Consider the following 21,788-nt stretch of genomic DNA (forward strand, 5'->3'; position numbering starts at 1 on the left):
ATTTGGAAGTTTTCATCCATCATTTTCTCATATACTCTTTCACCTCCATTCTCTTTTCTCTCCTTCTGTGACTCAAATGATACAAATGTTATATCTTCTGTTTTTGTCCCACTGGTATTGTGGTTTTGTTCATTGTTTTCAACCTATTTTCCCTCTATTGTTCAGATTGCATAAATTCAACTAATCTGTCCTCAAGTTCACTGATTCTATCCTCTGTTATATCCTTCAATTTTGAGTCTATCCAGCATTTTTTAAAAATTCAGTTACTGGTTTTTTTTTTTTTTTTAGTTTTAAAATTTTCATTTGATTCTTTTTGATTACTTCTAATTCATTGCTGAGATTTTCTATTTTTTCATTTGCTTCAGGATAATTTGTTATTGGCTGCTGAGGCATTTTTATGATGGCTGCTTCAAAATCCTTATCAGATTATTCCCAACATCTGATTTATCTCAGTGTTGGCATCTGTTGATTGTCATTTCTTGTTAAAGTTTGATTTTCCTTGCTCTTGTATGATGGGTGATTTTTTATTTTATCATGGATATTTTGCATAGTATGTTAGGAGACTCTGCATCCTATATAAATGTTTTATGTTAGCAGGCAGTCATCCTGTTTAGGTTTAACATGCAGGTCCTGGACTACTTTTGTGGGCTGTGGCTTCAATGGAAATTTAGTTTTCTTTGTGGTCTTTCTGGTAATATTTTAGTCTTCTTGGTCTACCTGGTGCTGATGGAATTCCCATTTGTTTCTGATGTTGCTGCCTGAGGGGTGGAGAGAATCCCCCAGGCCAGGCTACCTGGTGAACCTAGGTTAGGGGGAAAATAGTCAGTGTCCTGCAAGGAGGATGAGCATATCCCAAGCTGGGCCACTTGTTTTGCTAGGATAACCCTTGCTGGTACCACATAGTTACCTGATGTCTCTTAATAGTAGAGAGGAATCTGAGGCCTGGCAGAAAAAGAGAATGGCTCCTTTTACTGCTTATTATTAGCAGAACTCCCAGTCAATCCTCTTTGCTGGTGCTGTTGGAATCACATGATGTTGTCAGAGGGACATCTGTTCCTTCTGGGAGAGGGTTAAACTTTCCTTGGCTGCTTTCTGTTGTTAGGTTTGGGGTCAGGAAATACCAGGCCCATGTCACCATTTTTTCATGGGTTGGAGGATGCATGATGTCCTGATGTTGTGCTATTTTCCTCCAATTCTATGATCCCTAGCCAGCTCACCTCTTCTTACCACTTATCAAGTTCTCCTTTGGTTGTGTCTTATGTTATTTCCAGAATTTATAATTGTACTTTAGGGGAAGTACATCTGGACCAGAAGACCCTGTAAAACATTTTTAAAAAATCATTATTACCTGTCATAAAGATGAGTAATGTATTATTTCTGCCCTTAAGGAATAATAGGCTAGTCAGAGAGATGAGACAAGAATATAAATATAACAGCAGCATTTACTATGTTTCAGTTTACAGTTAACAAACATTAAGTTAATAAATGTTTAACATTTTATAACAACCTCTGAGGGAGGTACTAATATGTTGCCCATTTTAAATATGCACAAGAAAAGTTAAGCAACTTTCTCAATGTGACACAGCTAGTAGGTAGCAAAGGCAGGACTGGGACCTAAGCAGTCTGGCTTAAAAGCTACTACTCTTACGACTATACTAAGTTGATTAACAACACAGAAAGGCAAATGAATAGGGTTCAGAACAGCAAATGAACCTCCTATGATGTGGAAAACAGAAGGAGGTGGCATTTAGGAAGTGTAATGAAGGATAAGTAGGATTTCAATGGATGAAGGTGGTGGAAGTCTAGTTAGAGGGAAGAGCATGTATAAAGGTCCTGTGGTGGTAACAGTGGGGGCCTATTGAGGAATCAGCTAAAGCATCTAGTATATAGAGTGGTAAGAGTTAGGACTACAAAAATGTTTGGAGCTGTAAGATAGAAGGTTTTGAATGCCAGGTTGAGGAAGTCAGTATTAATTTCATAGGCAATCGTGACTTCACAAGAGGCATGGCCTGAACAGTTGGGTGATTTCTAAAGAACATTCTGGTGGCAGCAGCTGAGAGTAGATGCATGGAGCTCAGTGGAGACTAGGGGTGAAGGCCTGCCCTAGGACCATGGCAGCTGAGATGGAGAGGAGGTGATAGATTCAAGAAATATTTAAAGGGAAGAGTCAACAGAATTTAGTGAACGATTAGATATGGCAACTGAGCAAAAGAAAGGAGTCAGTGATGACTCTTGTTAAGAGTCTGGCTGGCTGGTAATGCCATTAAGTGAAATGTTGAATTCTTCTGGCTTCAGGAAATGGAAAAAAGCAGTATAGCACCCCCTGTATATCTGTCTTTTGAGATGTGGACATTATTATTCTGTTGACAGGCAAATTTCTTTTCTCAAGGCAAACTTCCTTTCACCTTTCCTCATAGATCCTATTTCCAACTGTTATAATAACTTTCCTTTGCTCTCCTCTGGACATAGTCTAATTTCTTGCACTCTTAGGATGCAAGACACAGGAAGACTGGTGAGGGTGGGGGTGAAGAGAAAGAGTGAGGGAGAGAGAAAGTGTGTGTTTGGGACAATGAGGCTATGGAATAAGGATATGACCTGAATTCTAACCTTAATTTAGAGGAGGCAATGAGGTAAAAGGCCTGTGGTTATCTTACCCAATCAGTACTGTGGTTTTCATGTCAGAGCCTTGTCCATTTTGACAAGGAACCAGAGGAAAATAAAATGCTAATGGAGACTTCAGGGTTAAGACAAGGAACTAGGAGTTCCGGGGCCTAACTCCAGCTCAGCCTCAGGTCATCTGAGGGGACTTGAGAAATCCTTTTCCATTCCAGGTACTCCCCTCTGCTAAAGATGACATTCTATTAGGTTGAAATATATGAAATTGCCAGTACTCAACTAGTTTTGACTGGCACAAACAGCAATATCACATGGTTCAACTTAGTACTTTCCTCTTATAATCATGTGCCTGCTTACCTTACCACTTTCCCACAGTATGTATGCATGTGCAGTCACAGACATACACACACAGAAATACACACATACACACCACCGCTAAATTGGCAGCTCCTTTATGATTGAAACAGTTCTAGATCTCTGAAAAAAAAAAGTTCCGTATTTGTAGTGTTTGCCGATTTCCATGGTGGAAATTACTCTCACCGTTGCCAATTTTATCTACCAATGTGATGTCATTGAATGCGGAGTTGGAAAGAGATGTGCACAATCGGTTCTTGAGAGCTGGTACAAGCTGGCTGTAACACACCACTGCTTATCTCTACACCCATTTATAACACTTAGCACAGGATCTCAGACTTAGTATGAGGGCAGTAATTGTCAATTTGAAGATGCAGCCTCCTCCAGAAGAATCCAAGCTGCACAGATAATGCCAGTAATGACAACCATTTGGCACTTTGCTTTACAGTTTTCCAAATAACTTGTATATCCATTTCAGGAGGAAAACAAGAGGGAGACAGGACAGGAATTCATATTCTTACCTGATGGATGAGGAAGTTGGGGATAAACTGAGATTGAGGAGTTGGGAGAATCAAGAAAGTGAATTCCTTTAGTTGCGGCAATTTTTCAAAATAAAAAAAAGAAAACATACCCCCCACACATACACGTCAAAAATAAGACTTTAAAGTCACTGTATCCAATGACTGGGTTGTTACAATGTAGGATGTGGCTACTGGCTTTCCATAGGGCCCTGGCTTTGTGAGAGAGATGAGCTCATAGAGGGCAGACAACCAGTGCCAAAGCATTTGAGTACTACTATCACATTGCATTTCTGTAGCCTTTTACAATTTTTTAAAAAGTACTTTCACATTTAGTGTTTACTGCATTTTCCAGTAGGAAAATGAAGGTGGTCTCTGCTGAAGCACAGGATTGGTGGGAGGGAGGCTGAGTAGGCATTAATGGCCCCATTTAGCAGGTGAGAAAATATGCTCAAGGCTGATGACAGACCTATTCAGAATCTCAAGGACTTGCCTGTTACACACTCTGGCTGCTCCCAGCACAGGGCTGCCTCAAGTCATTTTTTCAGCTCCCAGGTGAGTAGAGTCCTTCTTCAGACTGGCCTACCACTAAGCCCAGCCCCAGAAGTGGCATTATAAATACCCTACAAGTACTTGGCTTTAAGACCTGAAAGCAGCCCTCAAGGTAGGGACCCTGAGGAAAGCATTTTGGTTAGTCCTCTGTTTGCACCCTGTATGTAGATACAGCTCACATGCTTACACAAACAGCTGTTGGGAACTCATAAAAGCCCAGCTTTGACACCAAGCACCAGCCACTGTTTATCTCCTTCACACTCACCTGTTTGGTCCTCCTGTTCCTCACTTTCTTCCTCCCTTTGTACCTGGGCTTCTCATGCCTACTTTAAGCTCCTTACTTAGATGATGGTTTTAATCCTGATTATACAGCTCAGACCTTAGCATGCTCTTCCAGGTACAGCCCATTACAGATTTCCTGGCTTCAGGCACCTCCAATTTCTGATAAAAGAAGTCAAACTTGCCACCCATTCTCCTTGAAGTCTCCAATCCTACCTTCCCTTGGGGTAGGACATGGGACCTTGATCCTAGATACTGACAGCCCTGGCTTTTCTGGGAGCCCCAAGTCCAGCCATCAACAGGCACTCACAGAACTCAATGGGAGAAACATGATGGGCCCATACTCTTACTTCCCCAGCAGCTTAGGCCTTCACAGAGGGTGACCAGGTTGACTAGATTCTCTCCCACTACAGGTCCACACCTACCAAGGATCCAAATTGAGGCTGTCTATGTGCCAAGGATACAAGCCACAATGACAACTTAGACTGACCATCATCTGGGTAGGGCTCACATGGGCCAGGCACTGTATAGAGAAGCTTTATACACATCATCACTAATCCCCACAAGATACAGATTATTTCTTCCATTTTACAGATGAAGATGTTGAGGCTTAGAGAAGGTCTCACTTATCCAAGCTCACATAGCTGGTAGGTCGTGGAGCCAAGAAGAGTATCCAGGTCTGTTTGGCTCCAAAACTAATACCAGTTAGCCTCTTGTAGGTGTCCAGGAATAATGAAAAAGCACCCAGGTGAATTTGTCTAAAGAGTCTTGTTCTGGGACCCAAACTTGAAGAGGGCCACTAATACTGGAGTGCGTCCAGGAGGGATTGAGAAGGCTGGGGAAGGGGCTTAGACCAAGGACATATGAGGAAAGGTTGGAAGGACCTAGGGCTGTTTAGCCTGGAAAAGAGACAACTCCAGGTAACACATGAATCAGGTCATGTCATTCTCTGCTCCCATCTAACTAAGGACAAGAGTCAAAGTCTTTACAATGGTCTTCCCACCTCCCCCACTCCAACATTATCTCTGTGACCTCATCTCCTATTACTGCCCCCTTTACTCACTCCACTTCAGGCACACTGGCCTCCTGGTTGTTCCTGGTATTTATTATCTGCTCTCACCTCAAGGTTTTAGTTCTTCTCTCAAATGTCACCTGCTCAGTGAGTCCTCTCTTGACCACTCTATTTTAAATTGCAACCTCCTGTCTTTCCTTTATTTTTCTCCATTGTACCTATCACCATCTGACATACTATAACTTTTGTTTATTCATTTCGTTTTATTCTCTGCCCACATGTGGAAATAAGTAAGCTCCAAAAGGGTAGGGATTTTTTAAAAGCTTGCTTATTCACTGTTGCACCCTCAGAACCTAGAACAGAACCTGGCATATAACAGGTACTCAATATTTGTTGAACCAAAGAACACCATCTCTGCCTTCCGATCTGGAAGGACTGTTACAGGGCAAAGAGAGTAGATAGCAAACAGGATCTGTGTGGCTCTCAGGGACTAAGCTAGGCCTATTCCAGCTCAATATAAGTAGGGACATCTTAGGTATTAAAACTTCCCCAGGATTCTATGTTAGGGGAGATGAGCAGCAACAAGACAGATGTTGTAGGAGAAATTTAAGCATCAAAAGGGAAAGGGTGAGGAAAGGACCACAGCCTGAGATTCTGTGTTCTCCAACCCCTCATTTAAGGATGTAGAAACTGAGGCTCTGAGAAATCAAGTTTCCATCAGTTGCAGGCCAACTAAAGGGACTAAAATCTTGGTGTTCTAAATTCTAAGACAGTGAAAAATTTTTTTCTTCAATAAGGCAGTATTTTGTGGCAGGGTAATTTCTGGAAATATTCGTGTTTGTTTGTGTCTATTGTCCCTCTATGTCCCCACTCCCCATTCTCCTGCTCCATGGAGGTAACCAGGCCTTTGAAAGACCTCTTGCAAGATGGATTTCACAGTATAGAAAGCCAAAGCAGACTGAAGTCACTGAATCTATCATTCTTTTATAAAAGTATGACAATCCCATTGAAGATATATAGTCATAAAGGAGAAGGAAAAGCCCAGAGAGAAAAAAAAAATAAAAGAAGAGAGATCCCTAGCACTCCCAGCCCCACCTGGAAAGGGAGAGCTCCTGAGTCTGGGGCAGTAGAGAAACACAAGCACTGCTTAGGGCAGTGCCTCAAAGATGGGGAGGAGATGGCTTTAAGGTACCCAGAGGGAGGCAAGACCTAGGACCTCAGGGCTCTCAGCTTCCCTTCCCTCACTGCTGGCATGGAAAATGAGGGTATCAGTGGTGACTGGAATAGATTAGAGATTAGTTGCCCTTGCCTTAATTTCTGGGTAATCGAAGTACCCCTTGGATTCCAGTGCCACCCTTGAGTGGGTCCCCAGTCATGACAAACATGGAATTTTCTGCTTCCCTGCTAGGATGGGAGGTTTGGAGTCAGAATTCAGTTACTTTAAATAAAACAAACAAGGACTATTTCTTGCCCACCCACATCTGAGTTTGTGGATGGAGATGGATGCTTATTCCATTTTCAGCCTCTTGAAGGACATAACATTACTTTTAATCATAGCATTTGTGGACACACAGAGCATCCACTTCCTGTTGGCACTGGGTTCTGCATAGGAGCCCTTGGGAAACCTCATGAGGTTCTCGATGGGCTGGGAGAACCACATAGAAAATATGCTCAGGCATCCAGAAGGAGGAAGTGGAAAAGCAGGAGAGAAACTGAAGGAGCAGAGGAGAGCAGCCTTCAAGAGCCCATCAGACAGCAATTATTCTTCCAGAGAATGAGACTGTTTCCCAGTGTGGCTATTAAGTGATTTGCAATTAAGTAACTCTTCATGAGGCAATGCTCCAATTGATGGTGAAGGTCTGAGTGGCCAGAGGCCAGTTCTCCAGGCTCACGTCTATTGACTCACTCTGCCATTCATCATTTTTCCCAGGCTGCTTATTAGCAGGTTTAAGTGGGAGAAGGGTTGGGCCCACCTGGCTGGGAACGATTCCCAGAGATCCAAGGCTGGAGGTGGGAGTGGGGGAAAGGGGTTGCTCCCTGGGCTCACAAGGGCCTCTGACCTGGGCTTGGAGCTGGGAAGCTAGGCTGGGCTCAGTGGGATAAGGAAGCAGCCAGAGGTCCCTTTTAGCTTTAGGATGCTCTGACTTTGGGCCTGCTGCTGAGAACATTGCTGGGATTCACCCCTAGCACCCATAATGTACATTGTAACAGCAGCTTCACTACAATAGAAATAGCAGGAGATTTGAAGTCTGGTGATCTGGTTGTGTGAACTTTGGCAAGGGTCTTAACCTTTCTGAGGCCCTGTTTTCTTATGTGAAAATGCAGATAACAACAATGTCGACCTCATACAGTTAAGGTAAGGATTACACAAGATAATGTAAAGTGTCTATGGCCTGGCACACAATGATATTATTATGTGTTTGGAAAATTATTATTATTAATCTTTCTCTTCCACCACATCTTCCACTCCAGCCTGCCCATCCTCTTTCCCACCCTGATTTGCAGTCAATGTTCTAGATCACCATGAGCAAGTCATTTCACTTCTCTATGCCTCAATTTCCTTACCTGTAAACTGGGTATAAAATCATCTGTTCTGCCCACCTGCTTCAGGGGCCTTTTAGAAGAAAATGGAGATGGAAGGAATTTGCAGACTAGAAAGTGCTACTACAGGTCACTTGCTCCTATTGGCTAGGTTTGGCTCCCGAAAGTCATGCAGGCCAGTCAAAGTCTAGGAATTATCCAGAAGAGGAACACAGTCAGTAGGGCCCAGAGCCCAGTCAGGGTGGGGGCAGTGGGGAGCTAGCAGCTTGCCCACAGCATCCTCCAAAAGTCTTGCACAAAGTTCTCTTGTCTGCAGGGTTTCCATCTGCTCTAAACAGAAACTGGGAACAAAGGCAGCCCATTTGCTAGGCACAACCCCAGCCCTCAAGCAGACCAGAGAATAGCACTAGAGCTGACCAAGCCAGTTTTCTTGATGATCTAAGGAAGGTCATAGGAGGTTCCCTCCACCAATGGCCCTCTCTAGTATTGCAAAGGACTCCCCAGGATGTCACAGTGAAGGTAGCTATCAGTCACAGCAGAACAGGAAGAGGTGCAATACGTCAGTCATGTCGGGTACCACAAAAAGAACTCCCCCCAAGGCCAACTGAGTTAGAATCAGTGTGGGGAGTGCTGGACTTAGGTAGTTGACAAAGTTCCATTGGTCACTCTGAGGTAGCCCAATCTTCTGTCTTACATACGGAAACTAGTCTAGTCAAATCTATGCCCATGCCACCACATATTATTGTTGGGGAAACTGAGACTCAGAAGGAGAAGGGATTTGCCCAAGTCCTCATAGATTAATGAGGGGCAAAAATTCGGGCAGAAGCCCAAGCCTCCCTGACTCCATGACTCCCGTGAATTTCCAATGGATGTAATAAGGCCTTCCCAGAAGGTCTTGCTCCAAAATCTCCCTGAGCAGCTACAACACTCTTCTTCCTTTCATGAGCAGCCCAGGGTGGAGAATTCCATTTCTATACATTATCAACTTCCCTTCCAGGATGTTCTCTTTTCTCTCTTGGTAATTTGCTTCTATTTTGGCTTTGCTTGATTCACGAGGTCCTGGGGGCCAACAAGCTTCTTATCTAGTCTGAAAAGGGGCCCCAGGGAGCCTAGCAGCACTATCCACAGCACGTTCAAGCGGCTGCTATTTCAGGCCTTCTGGCTTGTACATGGCAGTTGGGCAGAACTCAAGGAAGCCCACCAACAGGTGCCAGATGCCCTTGCTTACCAGGGGCCAGTGGTAAGAGTTTGGATTAGAGAAACCTGAGCCATTAGCACAATCACCTTCTCCTGTTTGATTGCACAGGTAGGTCTTTATGTGGGTAATAGAAAAGGGAAGGTGATTACTGCCTAGGCTTGGACAGGCCTGGATATCAGGATATGACACAGGTGACTGAGTTGTTGCTGTGACATCTGTTGACCCAGGTGACATCTGTTGCTGGTGCCAACAGATGAGGTGCCTTGCAATAAGGGGCAGAAGCCACATGCTTCCCAATCATCCCCACAGCTGAATAGGTGGGGCAGTCAGCTGCCTGGCCAGCATCTCTGCCCATAGGCCTGGGTAAAGTATGCTATTCCTTTCAGGTTGGCCTGAGAGTCCCACCATTAGATGCATCCTTTTGCTGGAGCCATCAGGAGGAGGTCCACACCTCTGCCTCCTGGCTGGTGGGGAAGCCAGCACACTTACATGAACTGAGGCTAATTTCAGAAGTGCTAGCCAGCCCCCAGGCAGGTCTCAGGGCATGGACGGTGTGATGGAGAGCAACACATCATCAGACTGAGATGCAGGGCATGGCTTGGATGAACTGAAGTTTCCTCTACTTTCAGTTTCAGCTCTGGCTTCTGTTCCCCCTACTTGTTGACTCCCACACACCCCCTTGCTTTTTTTCATTTCCCTTCAAGGGCAAACCCAACAACCATGGGTCACAGGCATGTTGCTGTGGAACAAACCACAAGAATGCACTTTAGTGACTGGGGGTCCCTCTTGAACCCAGTTTATTAGCATTCAGCAAAAGAAATATTTGTTACAAACAGGCAGTGCATCAAGATATCCAGATGTCAATGAGAACTAGGATTGGAGAGGTCACAATCCAGGTAATTCCATGATGTCTCAGGGATAGGGAAGGGGAAGCTAGGGCACATTCAGGGGCCATGCTCCCCTTTTTGCACTGGGAGAGAAAGAACTCTTACACCTGGGGTGAGGATGTACTGCAGTTTCCAATTTCTTCCCTTTGTCCCCCAGCCGTTTTATTTAACATGACCTAAATATACATTCCTGGTTTCTTCCCCCCCCCACCCCGTATACATCAGGGAAAATAAGCACCAATAGTAACAAGAATAATAATTAAAGCCCTGCCTCTCAGTAGGCCCAACCCTCACACATATACACGCCATGTGGATTTTCTTCTTTGGAGTGACTATAGGATGGAAAAGTAGGGATCAGGCCAGCAAGCCATCACCCTAACAGTCACTGTTCCCCAAAGTCCCATCAGTGTGTGAGCTGGAGCAGGGCAGGGGAGTGGGAATGGTGGCAGAGGAAGAGATTCCCCCAAAGCAGCAAGAGGGGTCAAGGAATTCCCCAACGTCTCTTCTGGGCGAATGTCACAATCAACTGAGCTCCTGGAAAGTCCCATGTAAGGGTTTCCTCAATGAGATGGACAATTCCTGATGGTTCAAGCATCACTTCCATCTGTCTCCCCCAGCTTCTTGGGGAGAGGGGGAATAGTTGAAACCCCCTGCCCTCCTCTCTGGGTGGAGAATATCCCCAAAATGCTCCTTTGCAGAAACTCAACACGACAAATAGCAAAACGTGGGCACTCTGGTTTCAAAACTAGAGCACAAAACATAGAGGAAAGAGGGACAGAGACAGAAGGTCTATACACGGGTAAGGGCAAGGTCTGAAAGAAAAAAATAAACCATAAACGACACACTGTCTACCAGGTTCCACATGCCTGAGTCACCTGGCATTTGTCTTAGTACCTGGGCATCTTCTGCTGTCTCTATCATGGAGGGAGGGGATGGACAGTACGATACATCAGGGATGGGGAGAGGGGAAAGAGCGAGAGTCCTGGGCAATTGAGATGCCAGCCCTCTGCACAAGCAGCAGCAATTTTTGTGTCATCTTCGTTTTGTCTAAAACTGTAAACAGCACCGCTTAAAAATAAAATATATCAGAAAAGAACAATTGATAAACATTGTTTTCCATGAATATAAAATGCAAACAATACAAAAATAGATAATTGACTTTTGATATATATATATTAAAAACAACTTGGATGCAACATACACATGGGTAAACTTGAAGTCTCCCTGCTAAACCCCCTATGCCTCCCTCTAGCTATTGGGCCTGGGGGCCGAGGGCAGGTGGGGCGGTAGCACTGGCAAGGGTGGGAAAGTCACTGGCAGCAGGATGAGGGGAATGCACCCTGGGTGTGGGAAGATACTTCCCTCCTTGGTACAGTACTGAGGGAGAAAGACTGGTTTTGACCAAAGCCTTTGGCCCAGGAGGCTCATGGACTGGTGCCCAAGCTGAGTCCAGACGATTGGGGCAGGCCCTAACTGAGCCCCAAGGCAGGACTTCCTTGAAGGCGTTAAAGCACTGAGAAACTGACAGCCCTGGGAGAGACCTTCTAGGTGGCCTTCTCTATCCAGTCACTGGTCCCCTGAAGGCCAGTCTCATTTGAGAATTCTCAGGATCAGAGCTATCTGACACTACATATGCCTGCTTGCTGGGTAGCAAGATAAGAGCAGTCACCTTCTCTCAAGTCACATCTTCCCTTGAAGTCATATCCAAAAGCATTATCCCATGACCTTGCAGTGCAGAAATGGTGTTCATTTGCGGACTTGACATCTACACATTTAGTAGTCCGGGACATATTTGATGTTAGCTAAGCAAACACTGGCATATGCTTGGGGAGAGGCCTGGAGCTTGGTTGGCTCTCCCAGTGTCACCCTGATCTGTCATCATGAGTCCCCAGCCAGTCTTCCTTCCTCTTCTAGGCTGCAGCTGGGATTCAGCCATGAACTGCTTGGATCTAGAGTGAGACTCAAAGGAGCCTGCTTCTGCAGCCATGCACCCTGACTGCCTTACTTTTGCTGGTGAGGATCCTGTCTCTGGGCTGCCCGGGACAGTGAAAGGACTTGCAGGCAACAATGTTCAAACCATGAGCTGATGCTCAGTGCTAAAACTTACTGTGATATGCGACCTTCCACAGCCCAGCAAAGTATGTCAGGGCTATGACTGCCCCCTGCAGAGGTGGCACCTCTTGCTGCCCTCTTGTTACAGAGGGCAGCTCTCAGTCCTTGGCCAAAGGCTGACAACCTACTTTTTCTCTTCTCAGATAGACTCAGCAGGCTCTGGAGGTTGATGATGGCTCTACTACCTGCTGTGACTGGCACAGTCCACATATAAACAGCAGCTTAGGCTGCCATGAAGGACAAGCAGAGACAGAAGAGGCAAGTGGTGGGTTTTCCCCTGTTGTAAAGGCATTTGGTGAGTGTTTCCTGCCTGCCAAAAAGCCAGGCCAATTTCAGCCCCACCCTCCCAGGGCAGCTTTGGTGAGAGGCCAGAATTTGGGCACTTCTCTCCTGGAATGCTGTGCTAGGGGTGAGGAGGGCCTTCCTCACCCTATTTGATTCTCCAGCTCCATGACTAATGCATTTCTTCACAATGCAGACAAAGTCAGCCTGGAGAGCTGGTCTGGGTCCCTTGAGTGTTGGTGTCAGTGCCATGCAAATTCATGTGGTGCTTCCAGGGGTACAGCTTCTACCATCCAGGTTTGCTCTTTGTGGTGAGGGGCACTGGGCCAAACCCAATCTGAGAAATGGTGACAAAGACCAGCACAGACACATCCCTTGTCCAGGTGGCGGTTTGCCCACAAAGTCATCTTGACTTGGGGGGCCAACAGCATCTGTTCCTAAGCTAAGTTGCCATATCTTGGGAATAGCAAGAGCCCTGTTTACCACTTCTCTTAACAGGCATGGAGATGGGTGGGGTATAAGGACAGGGTCAGGGGAGCAAGGATCATAATTTGGGTCAACATATCCAGGTAAAAAATGTTCCATATACCATTTCCAATAAAGAAATTTAAAAGGACCCCTCTCATGTTGGTGATTAATGAGAGGTAGAGCCTAGCAAGATTAGCCTGTTGCAATGTTTTCCTGACAGCAACTCTTCCCCACAAATATTTCCAAGCTAGTTTAACATGAAAACTGTGTGAATGCAGAAGGGAGGGTGCCATTCATTCCATAAAGGGCTGCAATTACCATACAAATCAGAGTTCTTCAGCTTGGCAGAGTGAGGGCAGGTCACAGTCTTTTCTCTCAAGAAGCACGGTCCTTTGATGATGCTAAGAACTTGGCTAATTGGAAAATGAAAGGTCTTTAGAGAGCCTGGAACAGCAGCCTAAATACCCTTGGTGTCCTGTCTCTTGGGAATGCTAGCATGGAGCCTCTTTACTGCGTCCAGTGAAGGGGTAGGCAAGGATTAAGGAAGTTTTTGTCTTTGGCGGGGGGAAGCAATTTTCCCAAAAGAAGCTGAGTTGCCATGAGCTCTGCAATGTATGAAATCCTCTCTCCTGATGGCTGGACAAATGAACCTCCTTTTTCTATCCTCTTGCAACCTGCAAAAACCCCAGCCCCTACCGCCAAGCCTAATTTAGGCCGCTTCTCTTCCTGTATATCAATTAAAAGAATGTGTTCCTTGTAATAATAAAAATTTCCTTTGGAGGAAAAAAGAACCAAAATTCAAAAGCATCTGCAATTCAGGCAGTCACAAGCTTAAAGAAACAAAGAAGGAAAAAATCCTATCATTCCAGAGCTCAAGACTTATGGCAGTGTCTACAATAGAACCCTATTTTGCCTTCTGTTTGCAACTAGATGAATTTGATCACTCCATTAAGGGAATTAGCGTTTTTGTCTTCAACCCAAGCTGTAGCAGGCCAGGTTAAAAGGCCCTCATCTGGTTATGATGCCAAAGTCCACAGCAATAGGCAGTGAGACACATGCTACTTGATCCTCTCTGAGGACAGCTAGCTGGGGCTAATAGATTATATCATCTGATGTAATGGTGGCAGCTATGCCAAGACCAAAGGAAGTGGGGGTGGGGGGATCTGTACCGTAATTTCACATTGCTAACAGCAAACAAGCTCCCTGTCCCCAAGTGGGAGGCATTGTAGATGTGGCTGCTCATCAGTGGTTCATCATTCACTGGGTGGAGAAGTGGCGGAGGGTGCTAAGGGTTCAGTCTGTGTCAAGGATGCATGCTATATATATATAATCACTACCTTGGCAACTGGAATAGGCACAAAATTACAGCATCCCAAACCCTGCATGGGTCACAAGAAAAAAACCCAAAAGCAAAAACTGGAGCACAGCAGCAGCAGCAGCAATCTCCCAGGGCAGATGTACTTGAGCTGAATGTGGCCACAGATGGCAGACAAGGGAAGTGGGAAAAAAAAGGTGAAAACTCATAGGAGCTTTCCTTGGCCAAAAGGATTTTCAAGTTAAACAGCAACCCCCACCCCCCACCCCTCTGCCCAACCCTGATCCCCATTCACATGCTCAGGCCCCATGCCCCCCACTCCAGAATTGATGATGACTACTCAGCTAGGTTTCCATTCATGGCAGTGGAGGAGTAGCTGGTGGGGAGAGAGGCACCTTGCTCGGCCCTCTCCTTTGACAGGTCAAGGCTGGAAGCCCCATAGTGAATGGGCTGAGGCTCTGTGGGCTCAGGCCGGACCCTGGGCAGCTGAGGGATGCCATGGGTAATGCCTACAGGCTTGGCCTGGGGCAGAGGGCTGGGGCTGAAGCCTCCAGAAATGGAGGAGCAACTGGGCTCATCAACAGGCAGCAGCACATCTCGAGGCCTGGCCCTCGGACTCTGGGAGGCCTTTGGCTGGAGGTTATAACAAGGGCCCGTGGGCAGGGGTAGGTGCGAAGGTCGAGCTAGATGAGACTTGGATTCCCTAGGTGCCCTTGGCTCTGGCCCTGATACTGACAGCAACATTGACATGGCGACAGGAGATACGCAACAGACTGCCTGTCTATGTAGAGACTGGCTGGAAGGCCCATACAACTGGCTAGGACTTATTCCTGCAGGGCCTGGCCCCACTGTGAGAGGACAGGGAGCCCAGGCAGGCCAGTCGTAGGTCCCTGGAGGTTCAGTATAGAGGGACAGGGGACTGTCTCGGCCCCATTCTTCCTCCTCTTCTTCTTCATCTGAATCTTCTTGCTGAGCCTGAAGCTCATCAGACTCCATGTAGCCCTGGCCCAGGTGAGAATTGGAGAGCTCCAGCTCCAGGGTCTCAGCAGTGTCAAGGGAGCGGCTCCTCCTGTTGAGGGCCATGGCAGCAGGTGGAGGACGAGGGTGCATGCCAGGCAGTCCCAAGTATCGAGGGAGACTGCTCACACCCCAGGGTAGGCCTTGGTAGAATCGGCTGTGGTAGTTGTTGAAGGCGCGTTTCTGGTAGTAGCCCAGTTCAAAAGCTTCCAAGGAGGCTGCAAGGTCTTCATCATTGTGGAACTCAGGATTTTCTTCACACTTGCCTTCCCCATCCCGTTCCACATCAGCGATGTCAAAGGTCACCATGGGGGGCAGCTCAGGGAGGTTTTGAGTGAAGGATGAGTCAGAGTCAGAGCTGCAGGACATGCTGGAGAAGAGGTTCCCATTGCTGGTGAACTCCACAAGGGCCTGAGAGAAACTCACAGTGGCATTCCCTTCCTTCTCAACCTCCTCTTCCTCTGGCTCCTCAGGGGGTGAATAAGTAGGGTAAGCCCTCCTGGGAGATCCTCCAAAATTTGCTTCTTGCATGTCTGGCTCAAACATAGCATCACTCTGGAAGAGCTGCATCAGGCAGGTACTTTGATCTTTCTTGGAGCAGGTTCCCTCGAAACGCTTCTCCAAAGGACGGAAGTCCCTCCAGTCTGGCTCACTGCTTGCAGTGGCAGGGAAAGCTGAGGTGGTTCCTCTGTGGGAAGTCTGAGAGGCCCCTGATGCCCCTTCCACCAGGCCCATCACTGACGGTCCTAAAGGCCTCATCTGATACTCCATGATAGGCTTCTCCTGCCGGACTTGGACCTCTCGGACTTGAGCCTCTCGAGCATGGACCTCTCGGCCACAGGCCTCCCTGGCATAGGCCTCTCGAGCTCGGGCCTCTCTGACATAAGCTTCCCGGGTGTGGGCCTCTCGAGCATGGGCCTCCCTGGTGTGAGCTTCTTGGGTGTAGGCCTCCCTAGTGTGAGCTTCTCGGGCACATGCCTTGCGGGCCTCTCGCTGCTCCCGCCGAAGTTCCCAATACAGCAACTGTTTCTGGATGGTCACTAGCCGTTCTTCCTCTGTCTCCATTGCCCCAGGTGGCCGAGAGGAAGAAAACGGCTCAAAGTTCAAGAAGGGGTCAAACATCTCAGAGCTGTGACCATGGAGGTCATAAAGGCAGTCATCCCCAGGTGGGGAGTTCTCAAGACTATCATCTGGCTCATAGAACTCATAGAGGGCATCGCCACTATAGCTGTCTCGGGGCAAGCAATCCCTGCGGACAAGCCCCAGGGCCTCACCTGAATCATCCTCAAGTCCAGGTGTGGTGGAGTCATAATAACCCTCATCACTATTGGGGGCAGACTCTTGCTGATCGCTCTGAGGAGTCAAAAGGTCTCCAGGGGCTAGGCCAGGATAAGACCTAACTGGGTCAAGGAGCATGTAACCGAGGTGGCCTGGGGATGTGGTGGGATGGTAGCCTGGATTTAGAATGGGCCTTGGGTACACCTGGGAACTTGCCCACAGATATTCTAAGTCATCGTCTTCTTCCTCCTTGACTTCCTCTTCTTCCTCCTCCTCTTCCTCTTCTTCCTCGTCATCATCATCAGGCAAGGCCATCTCCTCGCCCCCTCCTTGGTAGGTCACCAGGCAGGAACTTCGTTTGGTCCCATCTCGGTTGGCCCTCTGGCCTCCAGAGGCCATGCTGTCTGTCATACTATCCATGTCCTGTTCTGCTATTATGTCACCACAACCTGTCAGTGAGTCAAAACTTTTCAGGGATGTGACATCCCCAAAGAGGAGGCTCAGCTGGTCCCCCACAGGGCCATTGGGTGGATTTACCTCTCCTGCCACAACCTTCTCCCCTGTTTCTGGGCTATGGGGCTCCTCTGGGCCACTGGCTTCAGGGGCAGATTTGGGCTGCAGGAGTGCTGAGGCACAGGCCTCCATGGTTTTTTCTGGATCTTTGCAGGCTGTCTGCTCAGTGGCTGCTGGAGAAGTCTCTGGTACTGAAGAAACTTTTGGCCCAGGGACATCTTGGGATTTGGCATTTTCCTTTCTTGGGGCTTGGAGGGTCTCAGTGTGGGACAGAAGGGCTGAGCTCACATGCTCATGAGGCCTGCCTCTGGTCCCCTCAGGCTCCTTGGCTCTTGGATCACTTTGCTCAGCCCCAGAGACCTTGCTCTTCCGGTGACGGCGGATACTGCTGAAAAAACCTTTCAGGCCTTTTTTTGGCTTGGGTACAAAGGGAGCCTTCTCAGCCCTAGCTTTCTCTGTGGCTCCAGCCACAGACGTCTTGCGTCTGGAGTCTGTCTCCAAAGATCCATGGGCACTCTGAGAGCTGGGAAGTCGGCAGGATGACTCAGGCAAAGGTAAGGAGAGGCCATTTCCTTCACTGACAATGTCTTCAGGGCCATGGACTGCTTCACTCAGGCCATCGTGGGTCTTGCTCTTGTTAAGACCCTTCTTAGAGCTGCCTTTCCCAGAACCTTTGCTTCGTCCCCCTCCAAAGAAACTAGGCAGGGTACAGATGCTCTTCTTGCCACCAAAGAGTTTCATGGCAGTTTTCTTCAGCCTACCTGGGCCAGATGAGGGTTGCTCTGATGCTGGCCCTTCTGTCATCTCAGCTGCCTTGTTCTTGGCTCCTTTCTCTGCCCATTGGTCCTGGGTATCCACAGAGACTGCTGTTCCCTTGGCCTGAGCAGCTTCATCCTTTTGGGTCTCCATGATGGTGGGGACAACTCAGGTATGTTCAGCTGAAAAATGCAGCCTTCTGGCTTCTGGGCACTGTTATAACATCATCAGTCAGGAAGCATCGCAGTTGGGGCTGAAGATGAGAGAGACAAAGACAGAGAGACAGTACTGGTGAGCAAGCAACCAGGCTGGGTTTGTTTTCACAGGTGTCTGTGGTTTCAGGCTTGAGTGGAACCAGAATGTAAGAGAAAATGTAGGGAAAACCTTAATGCACTCCATATGCTTGACTTGCTGGGCCAGCCTCCTCTGGGCTCCAAGGCAGCAAAACCCTACACTGAGCAACGTGCAGCCATCACCCTTACCCCACTTGCTGGGTCCACTCACTTCAGGTCACTTTAAGCTCAGGGGAGCACTGGGCAGGGGGAACTGCAGATATGAAAAAGGCCCACAGTGCTATTGGTCATGAGAGGGATTATCAAAGGGGGTGGAGTAGAGAGGCAGGAAAGGCAGAAGGGAAGTCAACTCCTATGACATAGGATTTTTGAAAAGCATCTGGCAAAATAGCCCATTAAGTATTCACTGGGTTCTGCAACATCCAGGCCTCAATTTCACATTAGCCAGGGCTCTCACTGACATTTTGCCTTGGACTGGGTAGAAAAGTAGACCTGAAGTTTCACCTTCTTCCCGCAGGCTCCTTAAATTGCCTGTAGGACCATGCTCAGACCTTCAAAAGCTCAGAGTAGGAGCCTTGCAGACCCACATTCCAGAGCTGCAATCCAGGATCAGCTAAGATGGCATGGTAGCCTTGGGGCAAGGCACTCTCCGGGATTCAGTATCCTCTGTCCAAGACACCTAGAAATACCTCCCTGTCATAGTGGTTATGTGAGGGGTAGGTCTAGGTCAGACTCTCTAGTTACTGTCCTGCTGCGAACAGATTTTAATGTGGCCCTCAGCAGCTGAAACCTCCAAGTTCCACTTTAGAACCATGAGGCAGACTGTTTCTTCTCTGCTCCTTTTGTTACTTTGGCCCCCATCTAGCTCCCTATCTAGAAAGGGAACTCCTTGAAGGCACAACTCCACATGATTCATGTCCCTGGTCTGGGAGTTAGGCTCTCAACAGCTATTTAAATAAATAAACCTGGTGCAACAGGGAACTCTACTCAATGCTCTGTGGTGACCTAAATGGGAAGGAAATCCAAAAGAGGGGATATATGTATACGTATAGCTGATTCACTTTGCTATACAACAGAAACTAACAAAACATTAGTTTCTATATGCTAACATATAGTAAAGCAACTATACTCCAATAAAAATTTTTAAAATTAATAAATAAATAAATAAACAAACCTGGTGCAAGACACACTCTTCTGGTCTAAGCTCCCAATCCTCTAAATATCCAAATGTCACAGAGATGGAATAAAAAGACGAGCTAGCCACCACCTACCCCAACATATCCCCCTCCCCAACCCCACTGTCTGATGTATTCATTCCAGTGACTACAACTGATTGACAGCTGGATCAGTGACCAGCCTGCTAAAACCCAATGACCCCTCCCTGGAAAGTCCCTCACCACTGTTCCCTCACTGTAGGGTAGCCGCCAGCAGATAAGGAGCTTGGGTAGGGAAGGGAGGCAGAACAGCTGCTGGGAGCCAGAGAGAGAGAAGGAGAGGCAAGCAACACTGTTGTCCTAAGAGCAGCTAGCCAGCACATCAGCCCTGTGATTGGTTGCCACGGTAATAACACTCACACATTCACCTGCAGTGAAACTAAGGGTCAGCGCTGGAGGTGGAGAGAGCCTGGCAGCTACACTCTGGCCTTTGACCTCATTAGAGGAACCTTGCTGGAGTCCCTGATCTTGTCTAGCAAATATTAACTTTGTGCCTTGTGCCTTGTTTGGCCTGACACTTGAATCATCAATGTGATCCAGGCTTCCATCAGGGGCTCTGCAGAACTGAATATTAAACTAGGAGCAAGATAATGGCTGGTTATCCAGAAAATAAGAGAAAAAAAAAAAAAACCTCATCTGATCCCCTCTCTGCAGAGATCTGTATTGCCATTTGCTCAGGTTAAGTTTTTGTTTTTTTGATTCTGTGTGATATACTTTAACATGGCATTGTTCCAGCTCAGCCCTGTAACTGATAGACTCACAATAGACAGTGCTACCCCTCAAATACACAATCATACACACATACACTCAGAGTCCTCTGCCCCAGGGTCTCATGGGAATAAGGGCCCTATCATCTATCTGAATCGCTCATTTTCCAGAGCACAGATGTTTTTACCTCAGCCCTGAAATTACTGACAGTGTTGTCATTATGGCGCTGGGCATTGAGGAGATGGGGTGGCAATAAATGGAGTTATTTGTGAAATTCTACCCCCCTCTGTGGAATTCATGAAATGAACCTCTCCAGAACATTTGGTTAAATGATAGTTATTAAGCTCAGTGCTGCCAGAAGGGGAAACCCCAGTCCTTGCTTTTGGGGATCCCCTAGGCTAACAGGTAGAAAAACCTATATATAACAGTCTGAAGGCACAATATGATGCAGGCCTTAGAGAAGAGTCCCCATTATTGCTTAAGCAGAGTGTTGAAGTATCATTCTTCAGACCTTGTGATCATATCCCAGGATAAACTTGAAAGGCAGAAAGATAGCTCCTGGGCTCAGAGAAGCTGCCTTGATAAGGAGGCATTCAATCTGGGCCTTGTTAGACAGGAGTGAGTAAAAACGGCAATTATTTAGGGGAAAGGATGGGCAAGACTAGTCATCAAGGAAGACCAAGGGCTAAGTGAAAAACCTTATGGGCTTACCCATCCTTGTGAATCAAAGGCTTAATTGTCCTACTGGTTTTGGAGCTGGAATTCCTGTGAACAGAAGAATTAGGCAGACTGAATCTCAAAGAGGGCTGCTTTCCAGAACCTTGATGCCTTGGCTTGAGGGTAGTCCCTTTGGGCTTTCTCTTGCCCTTGCTTCTGTGCTCCGTTGGAGTAGAGGCCAGTCCACTGCTCTCTACATTGTCCCCTTCCCTGTCACAGGGATCTGCAGTATGTTGTGGAAGGAGCCATGGGCCACAGGGCTGTGTTGCATACCATGCCAAGGAACCCTGAACAGGCCAAGGCACTCCTCTGAGCCTTGGGTGTTTGTGAAATGGAGATCAAAATAGCTCCTCTATCTACCCCCTCTATCTCCCCAGTCCACTGCAGTAATGTGAGGTTAGATGGGATAATGGACACCAAAAGCACTTTGTAAACTGTAAAGTGCAAAGCAAATGAGAAAGGTTGGCATTACCGTTATTTCAGGTCAGATCCCAGTTTCTTAGGAAGTAGTAGACCATGTGTAAAAGGCCACTCATTTGAGAAAGCCATTCACTACAGGAAGTCCAAGGGACTAGCTGCCTTGGCTCATGCTGAGGAAGAGCCAGGTGTGACGGGATTTTAAAGACATGTTCGTGGATTTATACAAAGTCCTTCGTTAAGGGCAGTTTAAAAAGCCCTCTGTGTATGTGGTGGGAGTGGGTGAACTAGGCAAGGCTGTGTCCCTTGGAATGAAATTCTCTTCCCCCAGCTTCAGGCTTTCCTCCTAACTAGGCCCAGGGTTATCTTTGCTGGCAAGGACCAGCCTTGAAACTATGCTGTCTCCTACCTCCCTGCCTTGTCCCTCCCAGAGCCATGTACCCCACTCATAGTGTCTCTTCCCTGTATCCCCCTGCAAGACAGTAGGACAGGAGGTGGCAGGAATCACCCAGAGCTAGTAGCCCCCCTAGCCCAGCCCCACCTAACCACTTCTGGCCCAGGCTCCTTCTCCATACACCTTACTACCTCACCAGGTCCCAATGCTGTCCTTCCCCAGTGGGCTATGCTGCCTTTATTCGGGACCACAGAGTACACTGGTCAGCAGAGTGAGGTGGGGCAGAAGGCAAAGGGGACAGCAAAGGGACAGATTCTGCAGCTCCTCCAGGCTGAGGCTGGCTCCCT

General features: G+C 47.4%; 1 protein-coding gene across 5 annotated transcripts in view; it reads right to left on the reverse strand.

Annotated features, from left to right (window-relative positions):
• Positions 1-228: 228 nt before the first annotated feature.
• Positions 229-21,788, reverse strand: part of AMER1 (APC membrane recruitment protein 1) — a 29,886-nt gene continuing 8,326 nt past the window's right edge. For 4 of the 5 annotated variants that reach the window (XM_082376552.1, XM_082376553.1, XM_082376555.1 and 1 more), the window contains exon 2: positions 229-17,951. In XM_082376552.1, coding sequence (XP_082232678.1) covers positions 14,471-17,851 — 3,381 coding nt within the window. In that variant the 5' untranslated portion in view covers positions 17,852-17,951 and the 3' untranslated portion in view covers positions 229-14,470. Of the gene's footprint in view, positions 17,952-21,788 lie in introns of those variants that run through there. The other variant, XR_014239516.1, reaches the window with a different exon arrangement.

This window comes from Balaenoptera borealis (genome assembly GCF_965194805.1).
Source record: "Balaenoptera borealis genome assembly, chromosome: X".
In the NCBI taxonomy this organism is placed as follows: Eukaryota; Metazoa; Chordata; class Mammalia; order Artiodactyla; family Balaenopteridae; genus Balaenoptera; species Balaenoptera borealis.